Source organism: Strigops habroptila, chromosome 2 (assembly GCF_004027225.2).
Source record: "Strigops habroptila isolate Jane chromosome 2, bStrHab1.2.pri, whole genome shotgun sequence".
NCBI lineage: Eukaryota > Metazoa > Chordata > Aves > Psittaciformes > Psittacidae > Strigops > Strigops habroptila.
The window spans coordinates 82,116,712-82,140,039 of record NC_044278.2 but is presented as its reverse complement, the minus strand read 5'-3'; the positions used below and the strand labels follow the sequence as shown (position 1 = coordinate 82,140,039).

The 23,328-nt window shown below is 35.6% G+C and overlaps 1 protein-coding gene across 5 annotated transcripts in view; it reads left to right on the top strand.

Annotated features, from left to right (window-relative positions):
- PIBF1 (progesterone immunomodulatory binding factor 1) overlaps positions 1 to 23,328 on the top strand; it is a 118,895-nt gene that overhangs the window by 94,014 nt on the left and 1,553 nt on the right. For 3 of the 5 annotated variants that reach the window (XM_030477527.1, XM_030477526.1, XM_030477525.1), the window contains 2 exons: positions 1,923 to 2,007; positions 21,077 to 21,247. In XM_030477527.1, coding sequence (XP_030333387.1) covers positions 1,923 to 2,007; positions 21,077 to 21,247 — 256 coding nt within the window. Of the gene's footprint in view, positions 1 to 678; positions 770 to 1,922; positions 2,008 to 21,076; positions 21,248 to 23,328 lie in introns of all 5 variants that reach the window. The other 2 variants (XR_003990270.1, XR_003990271.1) reach the window with 2 other exon arrangements.

Below are 23,328 nucleotides of genomic sequence, written 5' to 3'. Positions count from 1 at the left end.
ATGCCTCTTTTGCAGTATTCTTTCAGAAGCATTTATTTCCCTCTCTCTGCAATTGCAGAACTACTAAATCTGAAGTCTGTAAACTCTTTGGTAATTCTATATTCATATGTATGGCAGAAGACACATCGAGTGCTACTGAATCATATAGCAGTCTATTTTCTGTATTTGACCATAAGCAAAGAAAACTACAACTGCTCCACATGGATCAGTCATGTCATGCTGTTTCAGAAGGTATAACTAGAATAGGTTCTGTTCCGTAGATGAAATTGAACCTTGAACGTGGACTTCTGGTTTAGCCATGAACACTAATGTTCATGCTTATTCAGTACACTATTTAAGGCATAAAGGAACTTCTATTATTGCTTCTCTAATAAGTTTGTGAGTCTCTGAGAGGATTGGTTTATGCTATTAGGAAGTACAGAAATCCAAGAAAAAATGACGTATCAGTAAGTTACAACACATGAACCCAGGGGAATAGTACTGCAATTTCATCATGATTAAAAATGTCACAGAAAATAAAACTCTTGAAAATATTAAACTATTTTTCTAGTTTTTCATGAACGTTACTACTTTGCTTTTAAATAACTCAGACAACTGAACAATTTTGCCAAAACATACAAGTTTTCTGAGAATTAATGAATGCCTAGAAGGAATTGACAGTTGTAATTTACAATACAGAGCTTGCAAGAAACTGCCAGAAAATTTCTGGGGCAAAGGATGATGTTGCCTATTTGAAGCAAGCGGATGATAACAGCCAGTTAAAGAAAAGGTTGATTTATTTTCTTGATCATTTCTGGATTAAATACTGGGAGTATTAAATAATTTGTGTTTGTAACATATGTAATTGTTCTATTGCATTTATAAAATTTTAATACATTTGCTTTTGAACTCCTGACCTGTATTCAGTATTGCATATTTGCATTCCATATGCAGAATTGTATTTTGCATACTTGTTCATTTATGTTATAATTTATGTTGTACAACCTATTTACTGACATCCTGATAATGGCAAATATAACATTGGTCTTCCAAGAAAATCTCTGTGGTTGTTTTAACAAACTAGATTATATACTGGCATTATGCATGCATTAGTCTGACGTTTATTGTTAGAAACCGATGTTGGGGCTAAATACAAAAATACATTTAATTATATTGGAATTGCTGCCTGGAATCAGAATGTGTATGCTAAACACATCAAATGTTCGTGTTCTGTAACTGAGAAAACAAAGAACAATTAAAGTTAAACTTGACATTGTGCTATAAAAGCATGCCTTCATGCTAAAACAGTTTTCATGCTTGGTTTACAGGATAAACTTGACCCCATGCATTGTCCAGGAATATAAAACAAAAAAAAAGGGTGAAAAAAATTTACAAATTCTGCAGAATCTACACAGCTAAAAGGGAGAGCTGGATGTTTTTCTTCCTTGTAGTTGTTATTTTCAAAATCCTCAATACAGTAGTATAAAAAGAGGTGATACTGAGAGAATAGTGTGTGCTGCTATTAGTGATGCATGCAACAAAGAAATCCACATTTTGATATAGAAGTGTAGATATACAGAGCCTTACTTTGTTTATAAAATGAGCTCATTTTGCCTAGAAGAAACCAAGATAATGATAGAAGATTCTGATAATTTAAATTACCCTTCAGAGAATCAACACCACCCTCACCCCCATATTTTATAAAGATTTTGAATAGTATTTCTGTTCGACTAAAATAAGGTTTTGTATGTATCAGTACATTCAGGCCCATATGTAAAAATTCCAATGCTTGAACATAGAGAAGGATCATTTGATACAATTACTTGAGCAGATTTTCCTTGTTGCCAGTATTTAGCTCTAGAAAATGCATGTTTCAGCCAGAATACAAGATTAAAAGAGATTATCTGTTGCTATTACTTCATTTCCTATCCTCTTTCTCCCAGTCTTTTAAATAAAGAAAAGACAGCTTTGCTGCGTGTCAAGAATCAAATGGCAACAGATTTGGAGAGACTTCTAAATCACCGTGAGGTAATCTTCTTGGTTTACCATCAGTGTGGTTTTTCTTCCCTCAGCCTTAAACCATGGGAAAAAGTTGGTTTACTTTGGTTTGAATTCCTGGGGTTTTGTCTGTGTCATTTTCAGAAACACAGGTAATCATGTCTGTCGGGCACTCAAGAGGCTCTCAGTTGTACTCTGAGTTATACTCTCAGTTGCTGGATTCTTTTTGATGACTTAGTCTCGCTGTTCTTTCTTTTCTTCTGCATACAACAGATGTGCCTTGCAAAGTATTCAGCGTTTGCAAACATTTAATGAGTATTTATGTAAAGGTAGTGAAATTGATAACACATGTAACCTGCAAGGCCTGCATGTGCCACAGTACGGCCTAGGTCTCTCCCTACTCCCTGGTCATTGAGCGCAAAAACCTGGACAAAGCATTGTCCGATTCATTTCCAGTACACATATCTGAGTTTCTTTTCAACTCCAAAATAAAATATGGGGAGAGGAAACAGGATGGTAGTCACACAGGTTTCATCCAGACAAAAGTCAGGGTACTTCTTTATGTACTTTCATGTGTTTCATCCAAGCAAGGAGTCGGGATGCTACTAGAATGCACTCTCAAATCTGAAACTATGCAAAATCTTGCCATTTAGAGATAAATCCTCTATATGGGGATTCCTAAAAGGCTTTTGTCAAGATTTCTCTCTAAACAATCTTAAGAGACTAACATGTCATGGAATATGAGAGAAAACCTTTCTGCAGATTAAATGTCTGAAACAAAGGATAGAAATAAATAAAGTTTACTGAAGGAGTCCCATATGCAAATGATCTGAAAAAGCGTGAATAGTAATATGGAAAGTTGCTGAAGCTGTAGAATACTGAAGATACAAACCCAAAAGTGGATCATGAGAAGCTCTTAAATGATCTCCTAGAGCTGCTAAATGATTTGACAAGGATTTGCAGAGAAGATACAACATTAATGAATCAAAAATTATGAATGTGAGGAAAAACAACCCAAGTTTTATACTGGCAGTGATGGGACCTAAATAGCCAGTTACCTGTTCAGAAATATCATCAGAGTCATATCAATACTTCTCTGAAAATGTCCTTTCAATTTTCTGACTGGGAAGAGACAAGAATTGTGGAGGGAGATTCTACAACTCCCCTAAAATATCCTTTCAGAGATTGCATTATCATTCATTCTAATGCCAATATTTCCATAGAAAACTGACTGTCCATGCACCTCTTGAAGTCCTTTCACTCCGCCTTCAAAATTGTTCTCCATCTCCTTTCCTTGCTATTCCCCCAAATTCTCTTCTTAGATCAGGAAACCAAAACCCATGTAATGGTCCAAACCAGTTTGTCTCTGCTGACCAGTTACAAAACCATTTTTTCTTAGAACCAAACCAAAATAATTTCATTGACAGCTGAGTCTAAGCAAGCCTTAAGTAAAAACTGTATTATGTTCCCTTAGTGCAGATCTGAAATGTGAAGCAATCACCTTAAAAGTAAAAAGAAAGTTCTTCAGTTGTTTACTTTCTATGCTGAATCGAACTGCATGTTTATCTGATGCAGGTTCCTTCTAGAATAGTTTTTTGCATTTAACTCTCTGAATTGTAGTGCTTGTGAAGTTCCATGCATAGAGATTAAAATACAGAAAAGAGTAATTGAACATGCTTCCCCAACCTGCAGGTGTCATTGACCTGGCAGGATCATCTGGGGGTGCATCAGAAGTAATCATTCGATAGCTCTTATTTCTGATGCCTATTCCCATGTTGTGTCATTTGACCACGTAAAATTTTCAGACTCTGGCAAATAACTCAAGCAAGGCTGAGTGAGGCAGGCTTTATATAAAAGAAAACAAATACTGAAGTCTAAAACAGACTGCATCTTGAATGTTCCTCATACCCTGGATGTTAAGAAATTGAGCAAATTTTTTCCACAATTATTACTGTTTTGTCAAAATTCTTTTTATATCTATTAAAAATAAGCCATATTAGTCATATTGTTTTACCTGTGTAACAATGATAGCAGCTTTTAAAGTCAACTATACAGAAAATGATATAAATACTGAAAAAGAAATATTAGAAGTTGTGTGTTTGGGGGAAGAAAATTATGAAATGCCTGTACAATGCACAAAAAAACACTAAGAAACACAAAAATAAGGTAAAGTTGGTTTAGGAAAATGTGTGAAAACAACACATTTGTGTTGTGTGTGTGTTGGCTTGTGTGTGTGTTTTAGATTTGTCATTTCTGTTTGTTCCTAATGCAGCCTTTTACTTTTTACTTTTAATGCAGACCTCTTCCAATAGTTTTACAGTTTATGGATTTCTCGAAAAGGCAATTATCTCATGTATTGAAATCTTTGTACACAATAGGACAACTTAATTTACAGCGCGTTAGTCTTCAACTAAATTTTTTTTGCCATCTTAAGGAAAAGGTTAAATATGCAGTAACATCACCATTTCACAATAACTATCCCTGCTAATGGAAAAAAAGAAAATCCAAATTTTCTAGTTATAGACTTCATTTAGACAAGGTATTGTGCTTTTAAATAAAAGTAACATGCAATCTCTAAATACAGATTTATGCAATTTGAAAATATGTATTATGGGCTTATATGTTCTGTACATGCTATCATTGATTACAATCAGTCTTGTTTAGTCATTATACACACTAAACTGTCATGTCTTGTTAGGAATTACCTTGTTACCCTCATGTTTGCAAGTAAAAACATTGGAATTCTTGAATAGATAAATCCAAGATATCCGTAGTTAACATAAAATGAAGTTTAGGTATGTTAAAAGTACAAGCAAAATTCCAAAACAACGTTAGTGCTATCTTACAGTGACATGTTTCAATAAGTATAGAGTTTTGACTTAAGGTATTCCAGCCTGTGTGGTCTCAGATTGTATTAACTCTTTTTAATGAAATGTTAGAGTTTGAGGGGTTGGGTTTTTTCATTTTTATCTCCTTGTGATATCAGCTGGATTCATAATGCTTGCTTTGGAGGTAATTATAGCATTTTATACACTTTCTAAATAAAGAACTTGCATTCATGCTTAATCTTATTCCCTTTTCCACATATTTTAATTTTGGTAGAAAAAAGTTTAATATTTAAAATCTGACTCTTGGAAGAATTTATACAGGGCTTTTACATGAGCTCTTTTATTACAGGAAAAAATGACACTAGCTATTCATGCAATAAAGTAGTTCATTATTTCAAATTATGTAGACAGCTAATTTGATGATGATTATTATATTTTGCTGTGGGAAATTACAGTGAAAACTGGTCATCTGACTATACACATCCTTAAAAGGTTGGGTCCATTCATGAAGGAGAAAAATTGAAGCTTTCTTTTTTTTCCTTAGGCTATATTCTTGGCCCAAATTCCTTGTTGTTTCTTGGCCTGCTATTGCCTTTCCTTTTTTTTTTTTTTTTTTTTTTGAATTAGTAAATGAATATGGGAAACTTTTTAATATAGCTTCTCATTTAGATCATTGAGAATTGGCTGGTACAACAAAATTTCTTAATATGTATAAATGCAAACTTCACTATTTGAGAGGGAGTTCAATGGCATTATCGTGAACAATCAGTATCCAGGATCATGCTGAGATTATGTTCTTAGGGGTTCATATTAAAGCTTTCACAGTGCTGCTGCCCTCTTTGAGCTGTCAGAAGGAACTGGGGTACGCAGTGTTGCGATGCCATTTGTAAAGCCCTCAATGCATGAAAACAAGTACAGCTAGTACAGCCAAATTTTTCAGCTGGTTTCAGACTAAGAAATTTTATATGTTTTGTCAAGATAACCAATAGAAGGTTTAATTGTTTTTCCAGCTTCATCAGAAAAGCATAAAACATTGTTTGGAAGAAAAATGGGGGCTCCCGTTAATAACCTTCTAGTAAACAGTGTTCTTTTTTTTAAAAAAAAAGGATATTTCAAATCCAGATTTTATTTTTTTTTTTTCAGTATTGTTTGTGTCTGTGTTCTCTTTTTAATCAGCTGAACTTTGCATTTTTGACCCTCTATCTTTTAACTGCAGGTAACCAAACCACACACAAAAAAAGAAGACCTGTAGTTTTGATTCTTCCCACTCTAACTTCAGCACTTTCCCCCACATGTGGACCCTTGTTGCCCTTGTGTCTTTATGTAGTCAGTGGAGCACAAGTAAAAATGATGTTCCTTTATACATTGTGCCCAAGTCGATGCAATACCTTTTAACACTGCTTTATCTTGTTGCTCCTGATTCTCCTTCTCTCTCCTCCTGTTGCACCAGCTCCGGCACATCTCTAGTGCTGCACTGGGACCATTCAAATCACTAAGCAGAAACCTAACCTGACCAAAAAAAAAAAGGAAAACCACAAAGGTGAATTGCTATCTGTTAGGTTAGCAGTTTGAATCACCTTTGGAAAGGGTCCAGCAAGAAAAAGAGCAAGTAAAAATATTTATATGTCAGTATTACTTACCTGTGAAAAAGAGGGCATTTTGTGTCCAAAACTTTTGAGTATAGCTCACCAAACTTCTGTGCCATCTTTTATCTACATCCAAACTTTATCCTTTTGTGCATATAATGGGAATCTATAAGTTAAAGGCACCAAAGTGCAGTTCTCTTGAGTGCTAAAGTTAAGTGGGATGAATCCTCTAAATCTTATTAGCTGAAATTCTTGATCCATGTTTCCTTTTATCCAGTTTGGGGATTTTTCTCCTTCTCTTCCAGCAGTCAGCCTTTCACTAAAAGAAATATTTACTGTGGTCTCTGTGATCTTGGTACTTGCATTGCCTTTCATTCTTGATGCAGTTGTTAGTATTTTGGAACATAAGAAGTGCAATTTTAGACTTTATCCATTGGCTTGCAAACTTCAGATGAAAACCTGGAAGGGCAGCCTGTCAGCACTCAGATGTTTGGCAAGAAGTTTTAGTAATCATTTTCTGAGGTTACATTTAAGAGGTTGTAAATTTGCTATGCTTTGATGTATGGCATTGTACTACTTTGGTATTTAAGATGCAGATGTATCATAGAAAGAAAACCAATAATATGCACAATTAAATCTATTTATTTTAACTTTTCCAAACCAAAGTGCAGAGTGTAGAAAATTACTTCTAAAATCTTGAAAATTAACAAACTGTTGTTTATATTTTTAATGTGGATAATCCATTGTTCTTGGGGGTGGGGTTGAGAACAACAAGTATAACAAGTGGAAGCATTCCTATGTTTTAAATAGAAATATTCTAGGAGGCATGAAAAGAAACAAAAATGAGACTGTGGTGTAAGAGACATCAATAGAAGGCTTTAAATAGGTATTCCTCTAAGTGCTAAGATCAGTTTCAGTTTATATGAATATAAGTGAATTAATTTACACTACCTTTTTTTAAACTGCTTGTGTGCAATGCAGCCTGGCAATTACAGTACTCTTTAATCCATAAAAGTAAAGCTAATATTGTGAAACTATTGTAGTAAGAAATAAAAGGCTAAAATTTGATATAAACAGTGCGACTTACGGCTGTTTATGATACTCATTAATTTCCTGTAACACAATTGTTTATGCAGACATGATTAGTTATCAGCACATGAATATTATACTGGTTAAAAAGATACGAATATGTGCTGATATTTTATCTCCTTTACACATCTGTGCACTTGTGGTAGATTAGCAGCTATGCATACAAGTGATAGAATGTAAACTTGCTGAACTAGTCACCTGCCTTATTGACACATTCACGTGTTACTGTGCCAAAGCTCTTCAAGTGAAGCTAGCAACCAGAAACCAGGCTCTGGCTATCTGCTGTGGAACAAAGTAGAAAACATGTAGTAGTAGTTCAAATAAACCTTTTTTGATATCAATCAGTTAAATGGATACAGACACATGGGGTTTGATTGCTATTTGTTTACTTAAAACCAGTTAGCTTATGTCAGTAAGCTGTTGTGTCACTCGAAGCGAGTGCTATATCTATCTAAATGTGTACCTGAATTGGTACAAATCTTCAACTAGACCAGGTTAAAATTTATTTAGGTTAGCCATTGCAAGCTCCTATTCTTTTTAAAACGTATTAAAATATAAAAACCTCTTACTAAGCTGTTCACGCAGAGAACAGTCTAGCAGGTTAATATTAAAATGCTAATTGCCTAAGCAACTATTATGTTGAACTTATTTTCCAATTGGCAAGTCAGAAGCTTTCCAAATCTGATGTATAATTCACAATTTATGAGCAAATGTAATGTTTTTCTTTTACTACTATGTATCTTTTTCCCCTTCCAGGTTTTCATGGTTTCTTAACAATATGTCAAAATAATCCTGTTTAGTAACTGAATATTTCTCTGGCCTTCACCACAGTAACCGAACACCTCACAAATATTATCCTCACAACTTCAAGCAGAAAAGTGTCACTACTCCTGTTTTGCAGAAGCAACAACCACAATGAAAGAAATGGTGGTTTACCCAAAACTCCCCAGAGTTTGTGGTAGAGGTTAAGAGTTCATGTGTCCTAATGCAGTATCTTAATCACAGCCATGCTTCTTACATGTTTCAGTTCAAAAGCCCCAAAAGAAAATCTCCTTAGTGTTTATTTTTCCTAACTAGACACAAATCAACTCTTTTCTCTAAGTCATCTTCTTATATATTTCTCTAAGTCATCTTATCTTTTCTCTAAGTCATCTTCTTGATTGTAATTTGGAAGTAGTTTCACAAATAAGTTATGTTTTCATCTTGCATCATTCTGAGAATTTGTATTTACATTAATTTTTTCATCCATCTCTCCTGAAAAAGGGCACTTTCCGAAGTACTGAGTTTCTTTAAAAAAATTAAATCTAATTATTTTTTTTTTTAACTATAGCATTAATATTTTATATTTTTTATATTACATTTTCTGGGAAGAGAGAAGAAAATTCACAGCAGGCTGGAGCTCTTATGTGAATGAGATTAGAAGTGTAGCTTATTTTGTCCAAGAAAACAGAGGATCTGATGGGGAGCAAGAAAAGGAGATAAACATAAGGCAGCATTATTTGGTAATAAGTAAGAACAGAGAAAAAGACAGAACAAAGGAGAGAGAAAAATGATGTTAAGAACAGAAAATAGTTACTTCATCATCTTTCAAATGTAGAAATCTGACTTCTTTTTTTGTTTTTGAGAAATGGTTGCCAAATATATTTTCTAAGTGTATGTAAGATTGGAGAGAATCCATGTAACCGAGCAGGAGGAACAGCTACTAATTAGTCCTATTAGGATATGCATAGTTTGTTAATGGCTATAAGAATTTTTCAGAGAGCTTCTATAAATGATCAGGCTAAGGTTCCTGAAGATCATATAAATCTTGATGAATGTTAGACTTTAAACATGGCCATGTGAATTATCAGAAGCATTTGCAATTCTGTGACCTTGTTCCAAAATTTTCATGTTTCCAGTGTCTGAGAATGTAGCAGTCTGTGCTTGCACATACTCATCTCAAGTCAGCATCCTACACAAATACCTGATACTTCTCAACAGCTACCCATTACCTAGCCCACAAAAATGGAAGAAAAGACAAATACATTTATTCTTCTTTTCCTCTTCTGAGGAGAAGAAAGATCTCCTGAAGTATCTGTGCTTGCACCAGTTACTCCCATATTCTCATGTTTATCTTTCTTTTGTATTCCCCTTGGTGAATGCCCCTCACTGCTATATTCTCTCTGCCTAGAGTTTCATTCCTTCTCAGCAATGACCTTGAGGATTCCAGATGAGTTTTCAGCGTTTCATTATTAGTCATACTTTAAAGTATGGCTAATGTTATCCTTAGCTGTAATGAAGTTATGCTGAAAAAGATTGACTAGAAGTAACCTAGGACAGAAAGCCAATGTGTTGGATTTGAGAACCTGGAGAGTAGCAACAGCTGCCGTCTGCAAAAAACAGAGGTAGAGAGAAGTTCAGAGGCTCGTAAAAAGCTTTGGAGTCATAAGGGGGAGGGCAGTACGTGTTTAATCAGGGATGGAAGCTTAGTGGATAAAAGGAGAACACTGCTTTGTTGGGAGAGAGGGGAAGGAAGGGGTATCTGCAGGGGTTGGGAAGAGATGACTAAAAAGAAGTGATTGGTAACACATGCCTTCAAACAGTCTCTAGCTCTGCCTCTTTTCCCTCTTTTCAGTGTAAAAGATTGTACACGATAAAGTCAAAACTATTTGTGTTTCTAAAGTGAATGACTTCCTGCTCATCTATGTGTTGCAACTTGTTTTAGATAATAAAAAAAAAATGCTGATGTACAATGCTTAGCTCTCTTTTTAAATGTTAAGCCACAGAGTAATTATCATTTTTCTTATGCTACGTTTATGTTCCAAGATTCTAGTTTCTATTAATGTTCTGCATGTTTTCTAAGTAGATTACAGGGACATTTCTGCATCACAAGTAAGCCCTGGAGCTATTCTCAGCTTAAAGCTGGGAGAAACTAAGTGACATTTACATTGCTAAATGAGTGTAGAGAAGTTTCTGGCTCATTTTTACAAGGAAAAATATGCTTCTAAGCAGTATTCCTCATTTTTGTTATCTATTTTGTTGCTGTCAAGCTTTAATAAAACTTGAATTCCAAATAGTAATGAATTTAGGAAGAGGAAAGACTTCACAGTTGGGTACATTCATTCTTTTCTTGGAGCTGTATTATTCAGAATGCCTTACTGGTTTTCATATATATTCTTTAAAGAATTATCTTTCCATTCACAGTGGTATACACTTAACAGTTGTGTACTAGATAGTGATGTCTACTCAGCAAGGTTTTTTGGGGTTTGGGCTTGCTTTTTGGTTTGGATTTTTTTTAGAATCTTAGAGATCATGATAATAACACAGGGTTTAGTAATGTCATTTAATATAAGTCAAATATGAACAAATTTTTGCTCTCAAAAATGGAAAATTGCATAGGTAAAATGCAACTTATTTATGATTATGAGATGGAAGTGGCATGTATATTTTAAATTATATGTTTTTGTGAGAGCCAGCATCAGTTAAAGTAATAAACATATAAACAAGAAGTTGTTGGCTGTGGACAATCTGAAATTCTTCAGATTTTCTGAACATTTTACTGATGTTCTGTTATGTTTGTTTTTCCTGTATTGGCTATGAATACTTCCCTTACACTCTGCTGCTTATCCAGCTGTGTAAAAAGAATTTTTTTGTTCTCTTTATGGTAGTATTTGAATATTACCAAGTGAAAAGTGAATTTGAATACTCTCTAAGAAACACCAAAGCCAGGAAGAATTAAACTTAAATGTTACTTTCTCAGAAAATACAGGAACTTCTACATAATAATTTGTCTGAGTAAAGCTGTTTTGACATAATAGCATTATTAGCATCTGTTTCCTGTAAGTAGAATTTACTCAAGAAATTGTACTTTTTATTAAACTTAAATTTGAGTAAATGAATGTCACAATGGCTCAGATTAAAAAGTATTGGGGGATTTAGTCCTAGTTATAATTGCAAATACAGTTCTGATCTTCAATATAAACAGTAAAAAAAACAAAACTTCCAGAATTTGCCATGCATGTTCTGAATTATGAGACAAATTGTTTCTTATTCTTCTCAGGAAGTTAGAAAGATTTAACAGTTAAGAACAAATTTAAGATACAGCTGAAATAGGGTGAAATAGATTTTTAGGTATCTAAAAAGACAGAAGCTGTTCACTGCAATGACTGGGCCATTCTGGTTTTGCCACAGTTCTAATGCATTCACCTTGTAAAACTAGAAGCAGTGTATAGATCCATATAGTCACAGATCTGTCAGTTCATTTTAAGTTTTTATATGCACTGGGATATAGAGAACTCCTGAATTAGGTGTAGTACAGAGAAACTATCAACATCCTGCATATAGTCTGGCATCTTTCCACCATCCAGTTACCAGGTTCATTTGTTTGATCAGGACATTTCATACTGTCTTCCAGTTTCCAGCTTTACAGTGTGTATCCATGTGCCTATGATGACCATATGTGCAAATCTCACACCAGAATTCTTGCTGACTTCTTGTATTTCCAGTACAGTTGCAATTAAGGATGCAGCTATGTCAAATACATTCTGCCTTATGTGAGGGATTAAACCATGACTTGTGATGTTTTCTTAATTGCATAAGTTGTTGTTAAAATCTTCTTTGAGCTCTGTTATACATGTAGGTTCTACTCCTGATAGGCACAAGCCCAGCTGAAGCTGAATTTGCACCATTTGTGCCACTGCATCCTGTCCATGTGCAGTCATAAATAGTAGAATGGACTGACTTACCACTTGTTTCATTTTGCTGTCACATCAAAATGGAGCTTCTATAGTGTCTTTCTACTATTTCAAACTTTGTCATCATTAATGTTAATGTCCAGTGATGTTTATTCTGTGCTAAGTGTTGGTCTTTTTTCCACTTTGAGCCAAAAAAAGGAGACAAATGATTCATTGCAGGTTATAGGTGTAGCCCTTCAGCAGAAACAAAACCCATGAAGAACAGTACTAAAATAATTCTCTGTGTGAATCGTCAGTACTTCTAAAGAGGAGATATTCTAGCTAAGACTTTTTACTTGAGAGTCTCATTCCTTGATAATGACACATCTTTTTTCTCTTTGCATTCCAAAGTTGGAGTACCATACTCAAACTTTTTCTTCAAAGAGCTGTATGCAAGTCATTGCATATATTCAAAGGTGGAACCAGGTGCTATTTCAGTCCTCTGGTCTGTTCTCCAGAATTATGTCAGTGACTTGGTGTTCTATTGCAACAATCTGTACAGAAGGCTTCATTTGTTTACTCCATTTTAACTGGTGAACTCCAATGATATTTAAGAGTACTGCCAATGTAAAGATGCTCTGAGAAGTTCTTTGTTAAGTGAGAAAGTAGCAGAGATAGATCTCACCTAATTTTAAAAATCTGTAGTTTAGACATCTACATCTGAAAATCAAATAAGGATTTATAGTCAGGAAAGAAAAGCAGGCACTATTATGGTGTGATTTACCATATCCTCATCTGCAATCAGCAAAATTGATTGTAACCCATGAAATTCTCACCAACAGCTATATAGAGGAATCAGACAAGCTACTCTGCCTAGGTTGAAATGTTACTGGAGATAGCCAGTCACATGTTCCAAAGCCGAAGTGCAAACAGTTCTCACAAAGATGCCTCTCCATCTTAGGATCAGCTATTAAATGATAGAACTTAATTTTTAACACACCTTTACTTTCACAGAAAATCACAGCAGGAGTCTAAGAGGGATCCAAGTAAGAAAATGCACAGACTTCATAGAGAACAATACATCATCTTATATGCCTATCAAGCTTGACTCTACTGAACACTCTGAGACAGACCACTCTGAAGACAGTTCCTTCTGAACCTGCCCTTTTCCAGAAAGAGATTAGTTTCTCTGAAGAAGGAATTATAGGAAGTATCAAATGATTTTTTTTCCCTCTGAATCCTCCCAACAATTGGGGGATATTGAACACAAACTTTTAATTCTTGAGAGACTGAGAAATCATTTCTGAAATGTGCTCTTTACAAAACACTACCAAATGGATATAGCATTCGTAAATGCTAGTTTAGGTTTCTGAAATCAGTATTCTTTAGCATACCCATAACCTCATTTTCTGAACTCTGCTTTTCCCTGTGCTGACTTGTTGTTTGAAGACTACAATAGCTGCCTAAATGGGAGGATATGTGCATGTGAAGACAGATTGCACTGATTTAGTACAAACATGTTTTTCATCTCAGTACTGCTGTCTTCCCTAACCTGCATGTTCTATTATAGCTATTGTTTTCATTGTTGTTGTTGTTATTTTAGAAGTTAATATAGCCAGAATAGTCACTAGATTGCTAAACTCAAACCTACTATTTGGCTTCCACATAGAGAAGATTCCAGTCTTTGGACTCAAGGTGTAGTGCACTAAGTCTCTCATGAAGCCATTTTTTGCCTGGTCCCCTCTATTCAAGAGGAGTCGTATAGTCAGCTGTTCTTGGTCCTAAAGACAGTGCTATAATCTCTCGAGTTTCTCCAAACTAAATACATGTTTTTATTTTGAGTTGTAATTTAACCACATGGGGACCATATGGCAGTTAAAGTGAGGAATATAAGCATTCCAAATGAGGTCTTGAACATACATGCTTTACTCTAACAGTGCAGAAGACTTACAGAATGGGGGTGGGGACACACATCTAAAATGATCTTAGTGCTTGGTTCACAAATTCTAAGAGAACTTAAGTTTTGATCAGCATCTCTAAGGGAAGCAAACCTCTGGTTTTATCCCTCCTTCAGCTGAATTTTCTGGGGTTTTTTTTTCAGCAGAATTGCTTTTCTTGTTTAAAGATCATAGTATTTAGTGCCTTTTCTGTATTCCCTTTCTTTTACTGGGAATTTATACTGTTTTCTTCTCTGGGAACACTTGTCAGTCATCAAAATTCAGCGGTTCTGCCAGAACCGGATATATTTTCTAGGACAGAAATTTCTTGTTCAGCTTCCACAATACAAGTTCTGTCCTTCAAAATGGAGTTCTAATCCAAGGTGAAGTTTGCAATCATAAATTCTGTGTGTAAAGCTAAAAGTAGAATACTGTTTGTCATGGTAAAGGTTTTTTTAGCTACACATGCTATTGTTAGGGTCACTTTTGCTTTACAGGGTACTTATCTGAGTGCAATAACCAGGGGGTTTACTGCGTGGGGAAGGAATCAGATGGTCTTGACACCCGTTGGCTTCTTCTGTGATGATTCTAGTGACATAAAAAAACCACTAAATTTACCATCAGGATGAATTATCTTCAGACCAGAACGGTATATGTCTCTTCCTACTGATCATTTCCAGCTGTTCAGTTTGATCTGTGTAGTTTCTTTTTAAGATCATAGTATGGAGATTATTTGAAGGTGCAAGACATCCCTGCCATAAGAACGTAAGAATTGACATTTATGTAATTGATTCCTGTAACTCAGTTGTTTTTTTCTTGAGACTGTTATTTTGCATCTGCTTGCAGAGCAGATATATAAATATATAACTGCTTACATAAATTTACTTATTATAATTATAGACACATATATAATGTTAAGTGCCTTTGCAAGCTTTTGAGTGCATGGAGAGGATTCTTTCTTGCTTTAATTATAGTTACGTGACAGAGACAGTTAGAAGAAAAATCTTTATACTTGTTGACAATCCACTTAAAAGAAATGGAATTACTACATTGATAAATACCTGCTGTGCTTAATGTAGGCGATATTTTTCATATGTTTCATCAATTATTTACTTGATAAAACAGCATTCCTTTTTATGCCTCAGTCATTTTCCGTATCCTTCTTTTTCATTTTATGTAAGTTATGATTTTGTTATAATATTTAATATTATACTAACTCTGAATGTTTGTAGTACTTAATCAGGAAAATGTAAGATGCCTTTCTGGTACATGTATGTTTGAGTGTTTATCAAGGCAACAAAAACAATGTTAATAGAGATCACTTTATAGTATTTGTAACTCAAAATACATTTATATTTTATATTGCTGCATCTCTTATTTTTGCATTTGCTTGTCTCTATCTTCTAGTTGCATTGCTAGCTGAAGGAATCAAATTTTATCCTTCATATTCCCAAACTGATCTTCAGTTTTCATTTTCCTAGGTTCTGTTTCAATTATCCATAATAAACAGGTAAAACCAATTGTAAATAAAATATAACTTATTTTTACTTGCTTCAAGATCAAACATCGTCATAAGAATCTCAGATTCTTCTGAAATATGAGTAATATGAGCAGATAGCATCTAACTATTTTGCCTTTTCTACTTTACCTTTTAAATATGATTGACACTTCTTTGGCTTGGTTCCTTTAACACTTTTAAAGCTTGATGATGTTAATATGACATACAGTTTTTGCAGGCTGTAAGAGTTCCACAAAAACACACCGATGGCATTCAGCCTAATAAAAATCCCAAAACAGAAAAGTTTTTAATTAATGAACATCATGGAAAAGATTGGTACCTGTCCTTTGTCTGCACCTAAATATTTCCTTCTCTGTTTGTGTATTGGCACACAAAAACACCTTTGCTGTTTTTAAGTAAGGTGGTCATACATCACAGTGCCAAAAATAAATGGAAATAAGCAAGTACGTCCTTCTGATAATATTTACAATGCAATGCATGTTACCTGACCTCACCTCCTGCTACATCACTCTCATTGTTCTCAGCCCATTCACTTATCTCGAATTTCAGCTACTTTCTGGTTATGTATGCAAAAGTTTCAATGATTCTTTTATAGTTCAAGTAATCTTCATTAAATGTGAATTAATATGATATACATAAGTAAGTGGAATACAGGACGTTAGATTGTTCTAAAGGGATGCCATCCAGAGGGACCTTGACATGCTTGCGAGGTGGGCCGATGCCAACCTTATGAAGTTTAACCAAGCCAAGTGCAAGGTCCTACACCTGGGTCGGGGCAATCCCAGGCACAGCTACAGGTTGGGAGGAGAAGAGATTCAGAGCAGCCCTGCAGAAAAGGACTTGGGGGTGTTGGTTGACGAGAAGCTTAACGTGAGCCGGCTTCAGTGTGCGCTTGCAGCCCAGAAAGCCAACCGTATCCTGGGCTGCATCAAAAGAAGCGTGACCAGCAGGTCAAAGGAGGTGATCCTGCCCCTCTACTCTGCTCTCGTGAGACCTCACTTGGAGTACTGTGTACAGTTCTGGTGTCCTCAACATAAAAAGGACATGGAGCTGTTAGAGTGAGTCCAGAGGAGGGCCACGAGGATGATGAGAGGGCTGGAGCACCTCCCGTATGAAGACAGGCTGAGAAAGTTGGGGCTGTTCAGCCTGGAGAAGAGAAGGCTGCGTGGAGACCTCATAGCAGCCTCCCAGTATCTGAAGGGGGCCTGTAAGGATGCTGGGGAGGGACTCTTCCTTAGGGACTGTAGTGGTAGGACAAGCGATAATGGATTCAAACTTAAACAGGGGAAGTTTAGATTAGATATAAGGAAGAAGTTCTTTACAGTGAGGGTGGTGAGGCACTGGAATGGGTTGCCCAAGGAAGCTATGAATGCTCCATCCTTGGCAGTGTTCAAGGCCAGGTTGGACGGAGCCTTGGGCCACATGGTTTAGTGCAAGGTGTCCCTACCCATGGCAAGGGGGTTGGAACTAGATGATCTTAAGGTCCTTTCCAACCCTAACTATACTGTGATTCTATGAACCTGTGTATGTTTAGGAAGACTTACATGATCTATGGAGTGAATGCCTGTTCTGAAAGAGCAGTTCTTTTTCATGCAGCAATTCAATACTTCTAATATGTGTGCAAGGGGAATTATGATTGCACCTTGGCTGTTCTGGATGAAAGTTGGTTTAGGTGAAGTAGAAGGCTGAGAAAAGTAAATGATAAGGAGAGTGAGGTGAGAAATAGATTTAGCTTATGACAACTAAATTTATGTATCTAAATGGAGGTATCTGTGGTGAGGTAAGCAGCCTAGTCAATATGGCTAATGTTACGACAGCACAATTCAGCTGGCACACCAATAGATGTCCACTTCTGAATGAGTTTAATCACTTGCCAAGCTACACTGTCTGTAATGGAAAACTGGATTCCTAGCTCATGTGTAGATAGTTAAGTTTAGACACATAAATTTAGGTGTTATAAGCTTGAATTAAATCGCACTTTATGTGTCATACAGCTCTTTACTTTTTTTTTGGCATTTGTGCAGGTAGGCAGAGCAGGTTAGCATCCTTAAAAAAATTCAACAGGTTTCTGTGGACAGACTTTCAAAGTATTTAATAATAGAGTATAGCCCTGGCACTTGTTTGTATGGGTGACATTCATTGTACATTATTCCTAATGTACAGGAAGAATTTCTTTACTATGAGGGTGGTGAGACACTGGCACAGGTTGCCCAGAGAAGCTGCGGCTGCCCCATCCCTGGCAGTGTTCAAGGCGAGGTTGGATGGGGCTTTAAGCAACCTGGTCTAATGGAAGGTGTCCCTGCCCATGGCAGGGGGGATGGAACTAAATGATCTTTAAGGTCCCTTCCAACCCAAACCATTCTGTCATTCTACAATAAACAGTGGTTTTGTGCCAGCTGCATACTTGCATTTTTCTTTGTTTCGTTGTAACCCACCTTTTCTTGTTAACTGCATTGTTTTCCATGTGTCTGCACTGCCACATCCCCACAGAATATTGTGTAAGCGGGGAGCAGGTGCTTGTGTTCCCAAAGCTTGGGACAGGGAGACCAAAGCTGTAAAGCCAGAGCAGAGAAGACCTGGGTGAATCCATTCAGAGGTGTTAGTGCTTACAGTCCTCCCAAGAAGGATTGCTGCCCAGCTCGCCAAAGCCCTCAGACCTGGAAGCCTCAACACAGTGACACATCGCTTGCTTAGACATCCAGGAGCCAGCGTGGCAAGAACCAAATACCTGAACAGAGAAATTGGGAAATGCAGAGTTTTAGCAACACTGTTTCTACAGTGCACTAACTGAAGTGAATACTGTAAGCAAACAATTTGCATCACTCTGCCTGGACATAGCACCATGCTACAGCAGAAATGTATAAAAATTTTAATCATCCATTTTTCTTTACATCTTCCTTTACGTAGCTTATCCTGAAACTAATACATGTCCTTCTACACAAAAGATTCTTCCCATCTATTTTGAACCCTATACTTACCTCCCCTTTTTTCTCAAGTTCCTGTTCACACTGTACAAGTTCACATACTTCTGCTAAGCTCAATCTCCAGAGCTGCTTTTTTCTTGCTAGCTTTCTAGGCCAACTTGCCAATTTTTAGGATTGGAAAATATTGATGAATCATGGTAGCACACTAACAGTAGCAGGTAGTGCTAATGACCCTTTGCTTAGAACTTTAAAGTAAAGCTAAGAACTAAGATTGTGTTCTGGAGCAGAGAAATCTAAAGAGATGGGTAAAATTATTGGAGTTCAAGACAGAACTTTGTTTACAGTATTTCCTTGGTTGAAAGCAAACCTCTTGCAAATGTGTTTATTGGGCCAATTTTCTTTTCTTGTTCAGCAGTACACATACCAGTGATTCTACTGGAGTCAGTGTTTCCTGTGCTGTTTTGCCAAGCTTGTTAAGGTCTTTCTCACTAAATGTGGAAGAATTTTAGAACAAATACTAAGGCAACTTTAGCTAAATTCTCATGATAAATTTGGCTGTAATGCCAAAATAATTTTTTTGTTGTGGGCTAATTTGTCATCCCCACTCCCTGTCATTCCTTTGCATAGCTTCACATTAGAGAATTCTCCTGCCACAGGGGAAGCTCTTGTGAGAGCTGGCTCTCCAGAGCCTATTCCAAGTCTGAAAACAGACAGGGTTGCCAAGCACAGGACAGATTCTGTGAAGTAGAGAAGACCTTAGACTGCCAAGTGGATCTTGACACAAGAGAATCTGACCCTACACACACAGGTTTCAACTCTGTTTCTGAAATAAAGCTGCATGACAGTTTTTGGGGTTTGCCTTGTTTAAATGTGCAGCTATTTGGTCCACAGCATAACGCAGTTTAAGTATAGGAACAACACTTGTTAATGTCAAAACATTGTTTATGTACAATTTAATCTCCTGTGATGGTGTATTTATTTGCTGTATACTTGCTTGAGTTATTTTCATCAAGAAATTCTGTCTATGTGTCGCTTTGGCAACATCTTTGCAGAGTTTACAACTTTGAAAAACATGTTGGCATCAGCTATGCAGTCCTTTTAAACAGCTGCTCTGCAGTCATGCTGTTTCAACATGCCACCACACATGGCTGAATTATGCAAATAGTTAATATTAAATGACGGAGATACAAGAACAATTTGTACACTCGATATAGCTGATCTGTGGAGTGTAACATTCATTCATATAACCGGGTTAGTGTGGGACAATTTAAAGGCAACAACATGATTCTTTTGACTTTCTATCTTGTATTAAAGGCAGCAGTGGACAGAGAGAAGGTATATGGCAGGAATGTTTTAAAAGGCTGAGGGGGTTTTTAACTCGTTAATAATAATGCAATGAAAATAGAATGTGCACCAATGCAATTTTCTGACAAGTATTGAGAAATAGGTAAGATATAACAAATGTTTTTCATTCAGCTATAAATATGAGTTACCACCCTGTTCTGGCTGAAAGATAAGATAGAATGTTAATTATATAGAATGGTAATACACTAACAGTATTGCTTACTGAAGAAAACAGCATTTATAAAAAGCAAGCAAACAAAACCATTAATAGTTTAAAAAATATATAAAATTGTCATAAAATTTACTTTGAAAGGCTTTTCTACTAACCTTGCTGTTCTAGTTCTGCAATAATGAATGCTCTAAATAAGAGGACAATTACTACTACTAATAATAATAAGTGTTTTAAATTCAGTCAATTGTTTTCTAGCAATTGAATCCATTATGGGGGGGGGAAGAACATTAGGTACTAGGTGATGTAAGATGACAAAAGAAGATGTCCAGTTAAAGTGACAAAATATTAGGGGTTTTTTTCCTTTCTCTACATTTTGAATAATCTGTTTTGTTCAGCTAAGTAGTAAAAAAAGATTACTTTTTTAATTAATTCAAATTATTTACAAAGCAAATTGTTAGAGTATCAAAAAAAGTCTGCATTTCTATATACTTCTGGTTTCCTTTTCCCATTTTGGATCTTTCATTTTTCACAAAATTTCTTTCTCAATCTGATCCCATTTTTGCCATAGGTCCACTTAAGGATTTTTCATTGATTTTCCTTATCTGATCTGGATAGAAAGACACATATATATTTCTAGTAATGTATTTATAAGACTTCTGTGCAACATCTAGCACTCCAAAGTACAATTTGTCACAGTCATTCAAATTAGATTTGTAAACTCCTTTGGCCTGACAAAACAAAGAAGCTTAGGTTAAAAGAGATACTGGGGTCCTTATTACACTGTAAATGTTCTCTTTTACAGTCTTTAAGCAATACAAAATTTGAGTTGTATAAATCCTATGTGCCTTTTTTATTTTCTTACTTTTACTTGTGTCCAGTTAGTAATCTTATTAATTATGGCAAGTGTATGTTCATGCTTTTTAGATTTACTCATCCACTTACACATTTAGTTTGGTGCATATAAATATATTATTAACAAATAAATATTTAATAGGATCAAATGTAATTTTACTGAATAACTTAGCATTGTTCTTTTGTGGTTTTATAGGAACTAGCCACAATGAAACAGATTCTAATTAGTCTACATGGTAAACACTATGAACGTCAGTCTCATACGGATGTAAAAAGTGTGACTGCAAAAATCAAATCAAGCCCTTCAGTAAAACAGCTGCCAGAACATGAAGAAGAAAATATATTTACACCTAAGCCAACATTATTTGTAAGTACTATAAGTGCCGTAAGTTTTTTTGATAATTCTCCTCACTTTTTAAAAAGAAAAATGTGGGTTCATACTTCAAGGAGATGTATAATTAATTCAGCTGAATACTTGCATCTTTTTATGGGAATGGTCAATGTTGCAGAGATAAATTACTGATTATGATGTTAGTTAGCTATTTGGTAGTTTTTGCATTTCTTTCTACATTTTAAGTTCACAGCAAACTAGATTTTTTTTTTTTAATTCCATTATAATATTACAATATTAAGAGTGGTTAGCAAAATTTTGATAGCCAAAGGGATCCACAGAGTATGTATACAATTTTAAATCTACACTGATCATGTATGAGTTGAACGTGTGTGTGTGTGTATATATGTATTGAGTAGAAGGGGGAAATAGGTGTATTTATGTATAGTTATATTCATGTATACATGTATATTAAAGTGTACATGTGTATATCTAAATATATATAAAAAATACATGCCCAGTGTCGATATCACTTCTGTTACTAAGCATACCTGATACTATAAAATGCTGGTTTACTCCTTTAGAAGCTAAATACTTGACTTTAAATACTTCAAGTGGCCTGCTTCAGATATAGTGCCCCTAGTATTTAAAAGCTTCATGAAAATGGTTTAGAAGTTTTTCATTATGACTGTGTCTGAACTGATAAATTCAAGAGAGCTAAGTTGCAATGTTGAGTCACATAACAAATCATGACTCTGTCTTACATTTCTTGAGGCTACCAGGGTAGACTGGTTGTATCCACACTACAGCATAGCATACGTGCTCTTTTGGTCCAGATATACATCTATGCTTCCCCCCCCCCCCCACCCCGGCAGAAACTTTAAAATTCGGTGTGTTAAACAATACAAGGTTTGTATTGCAGCACATCAGATACTGTTTCTATCATACAAAATGTAGGAAATGGTTGCTTCTCTTCGACGTGATATCAGGGCTTTTGGGGATTTCAGGGGTTCAAAACTTGCTTGGATAGTGTTATGAGACTAAACACAGGCATACCCAGCGTTGTCTCATCCACAATCCTTTTGGTAGTGCTAAATCATACTGCCCAAACTTTGTTTTTTATGGAGCTATTCAGTGATCCAAAACAGAGCCAAAATGTAAGCTAACAGTTAGGTTGTGTAGATGATCCAGGGTTTCAGTGTTTAATCTGTCCTGTCTTACATAGAGATATAGAAACGGAGTGATCAATTTCTCTTTGAAAAATTCTTTTCAGACGTTGGAGTAGGGAACCAAGAACAGGCAGATGGCAGGGTTTCTTCTTAGATGGAGAAAGAAGTTATAAGTCCTGTGAAAATCCTGCCAATTTAGGTCAATTTCTAGAATTTTAAAAGCCTGCACAAATACGGAAGATTTATTTTTGTAACTGAAACCTCCAAAATGAGAGAAAGATGGAGATTAAAATGTGACGAGAATCCCCACCAGAAGGCCAGCTGAATTAAATTGTTTTTTCAACTGAATGGTTATTAAATCTTAAGCCTTGGAGGAAAGAACAAATAGAGAGCAGACAGAAAATGGAACTAGAAAGGGACAGGTTTAGGGACAACGGACAAAAGAGACAGTACTCACTAACGCAAGAGATTATACCCAACCCTGACAGCAGAATAGTCCTTACCTTGTTCCATCTCCACTTCTTTAGTTTTATTTCTGTATACAAGCAAACACTGAATTTGCCAAAGAATATCAAGCAATACTGACTGTGTAGCAATGGCCCATAGGATTATGAAGGCAAAGAAAAGTTGTTCACAGATAATTCTCTGCAATTAAAATACTTTCTACACTGTCAGAAAACTGCTGAATTCTTGTATTTTTTGGTGTAATTTTTAAGAACTATGTTTCTGCATAAAGTGTTGGTCAATTACAGCACACATAAGATCTCTTTTTTAAGTCCCATCCTCTTCTCAACTGGGAAAGTCAGATGATGCTATTTCAAATGAAATCTATTTATGGCACAGTTGATGTATGTTTTCATTTTGATAGATATTTTAAAACAAATCATTTACTTCTTACTGTATAATCTGCTTTTTATAAACTAGAAATAGGGAGGGTTTAATACAGAT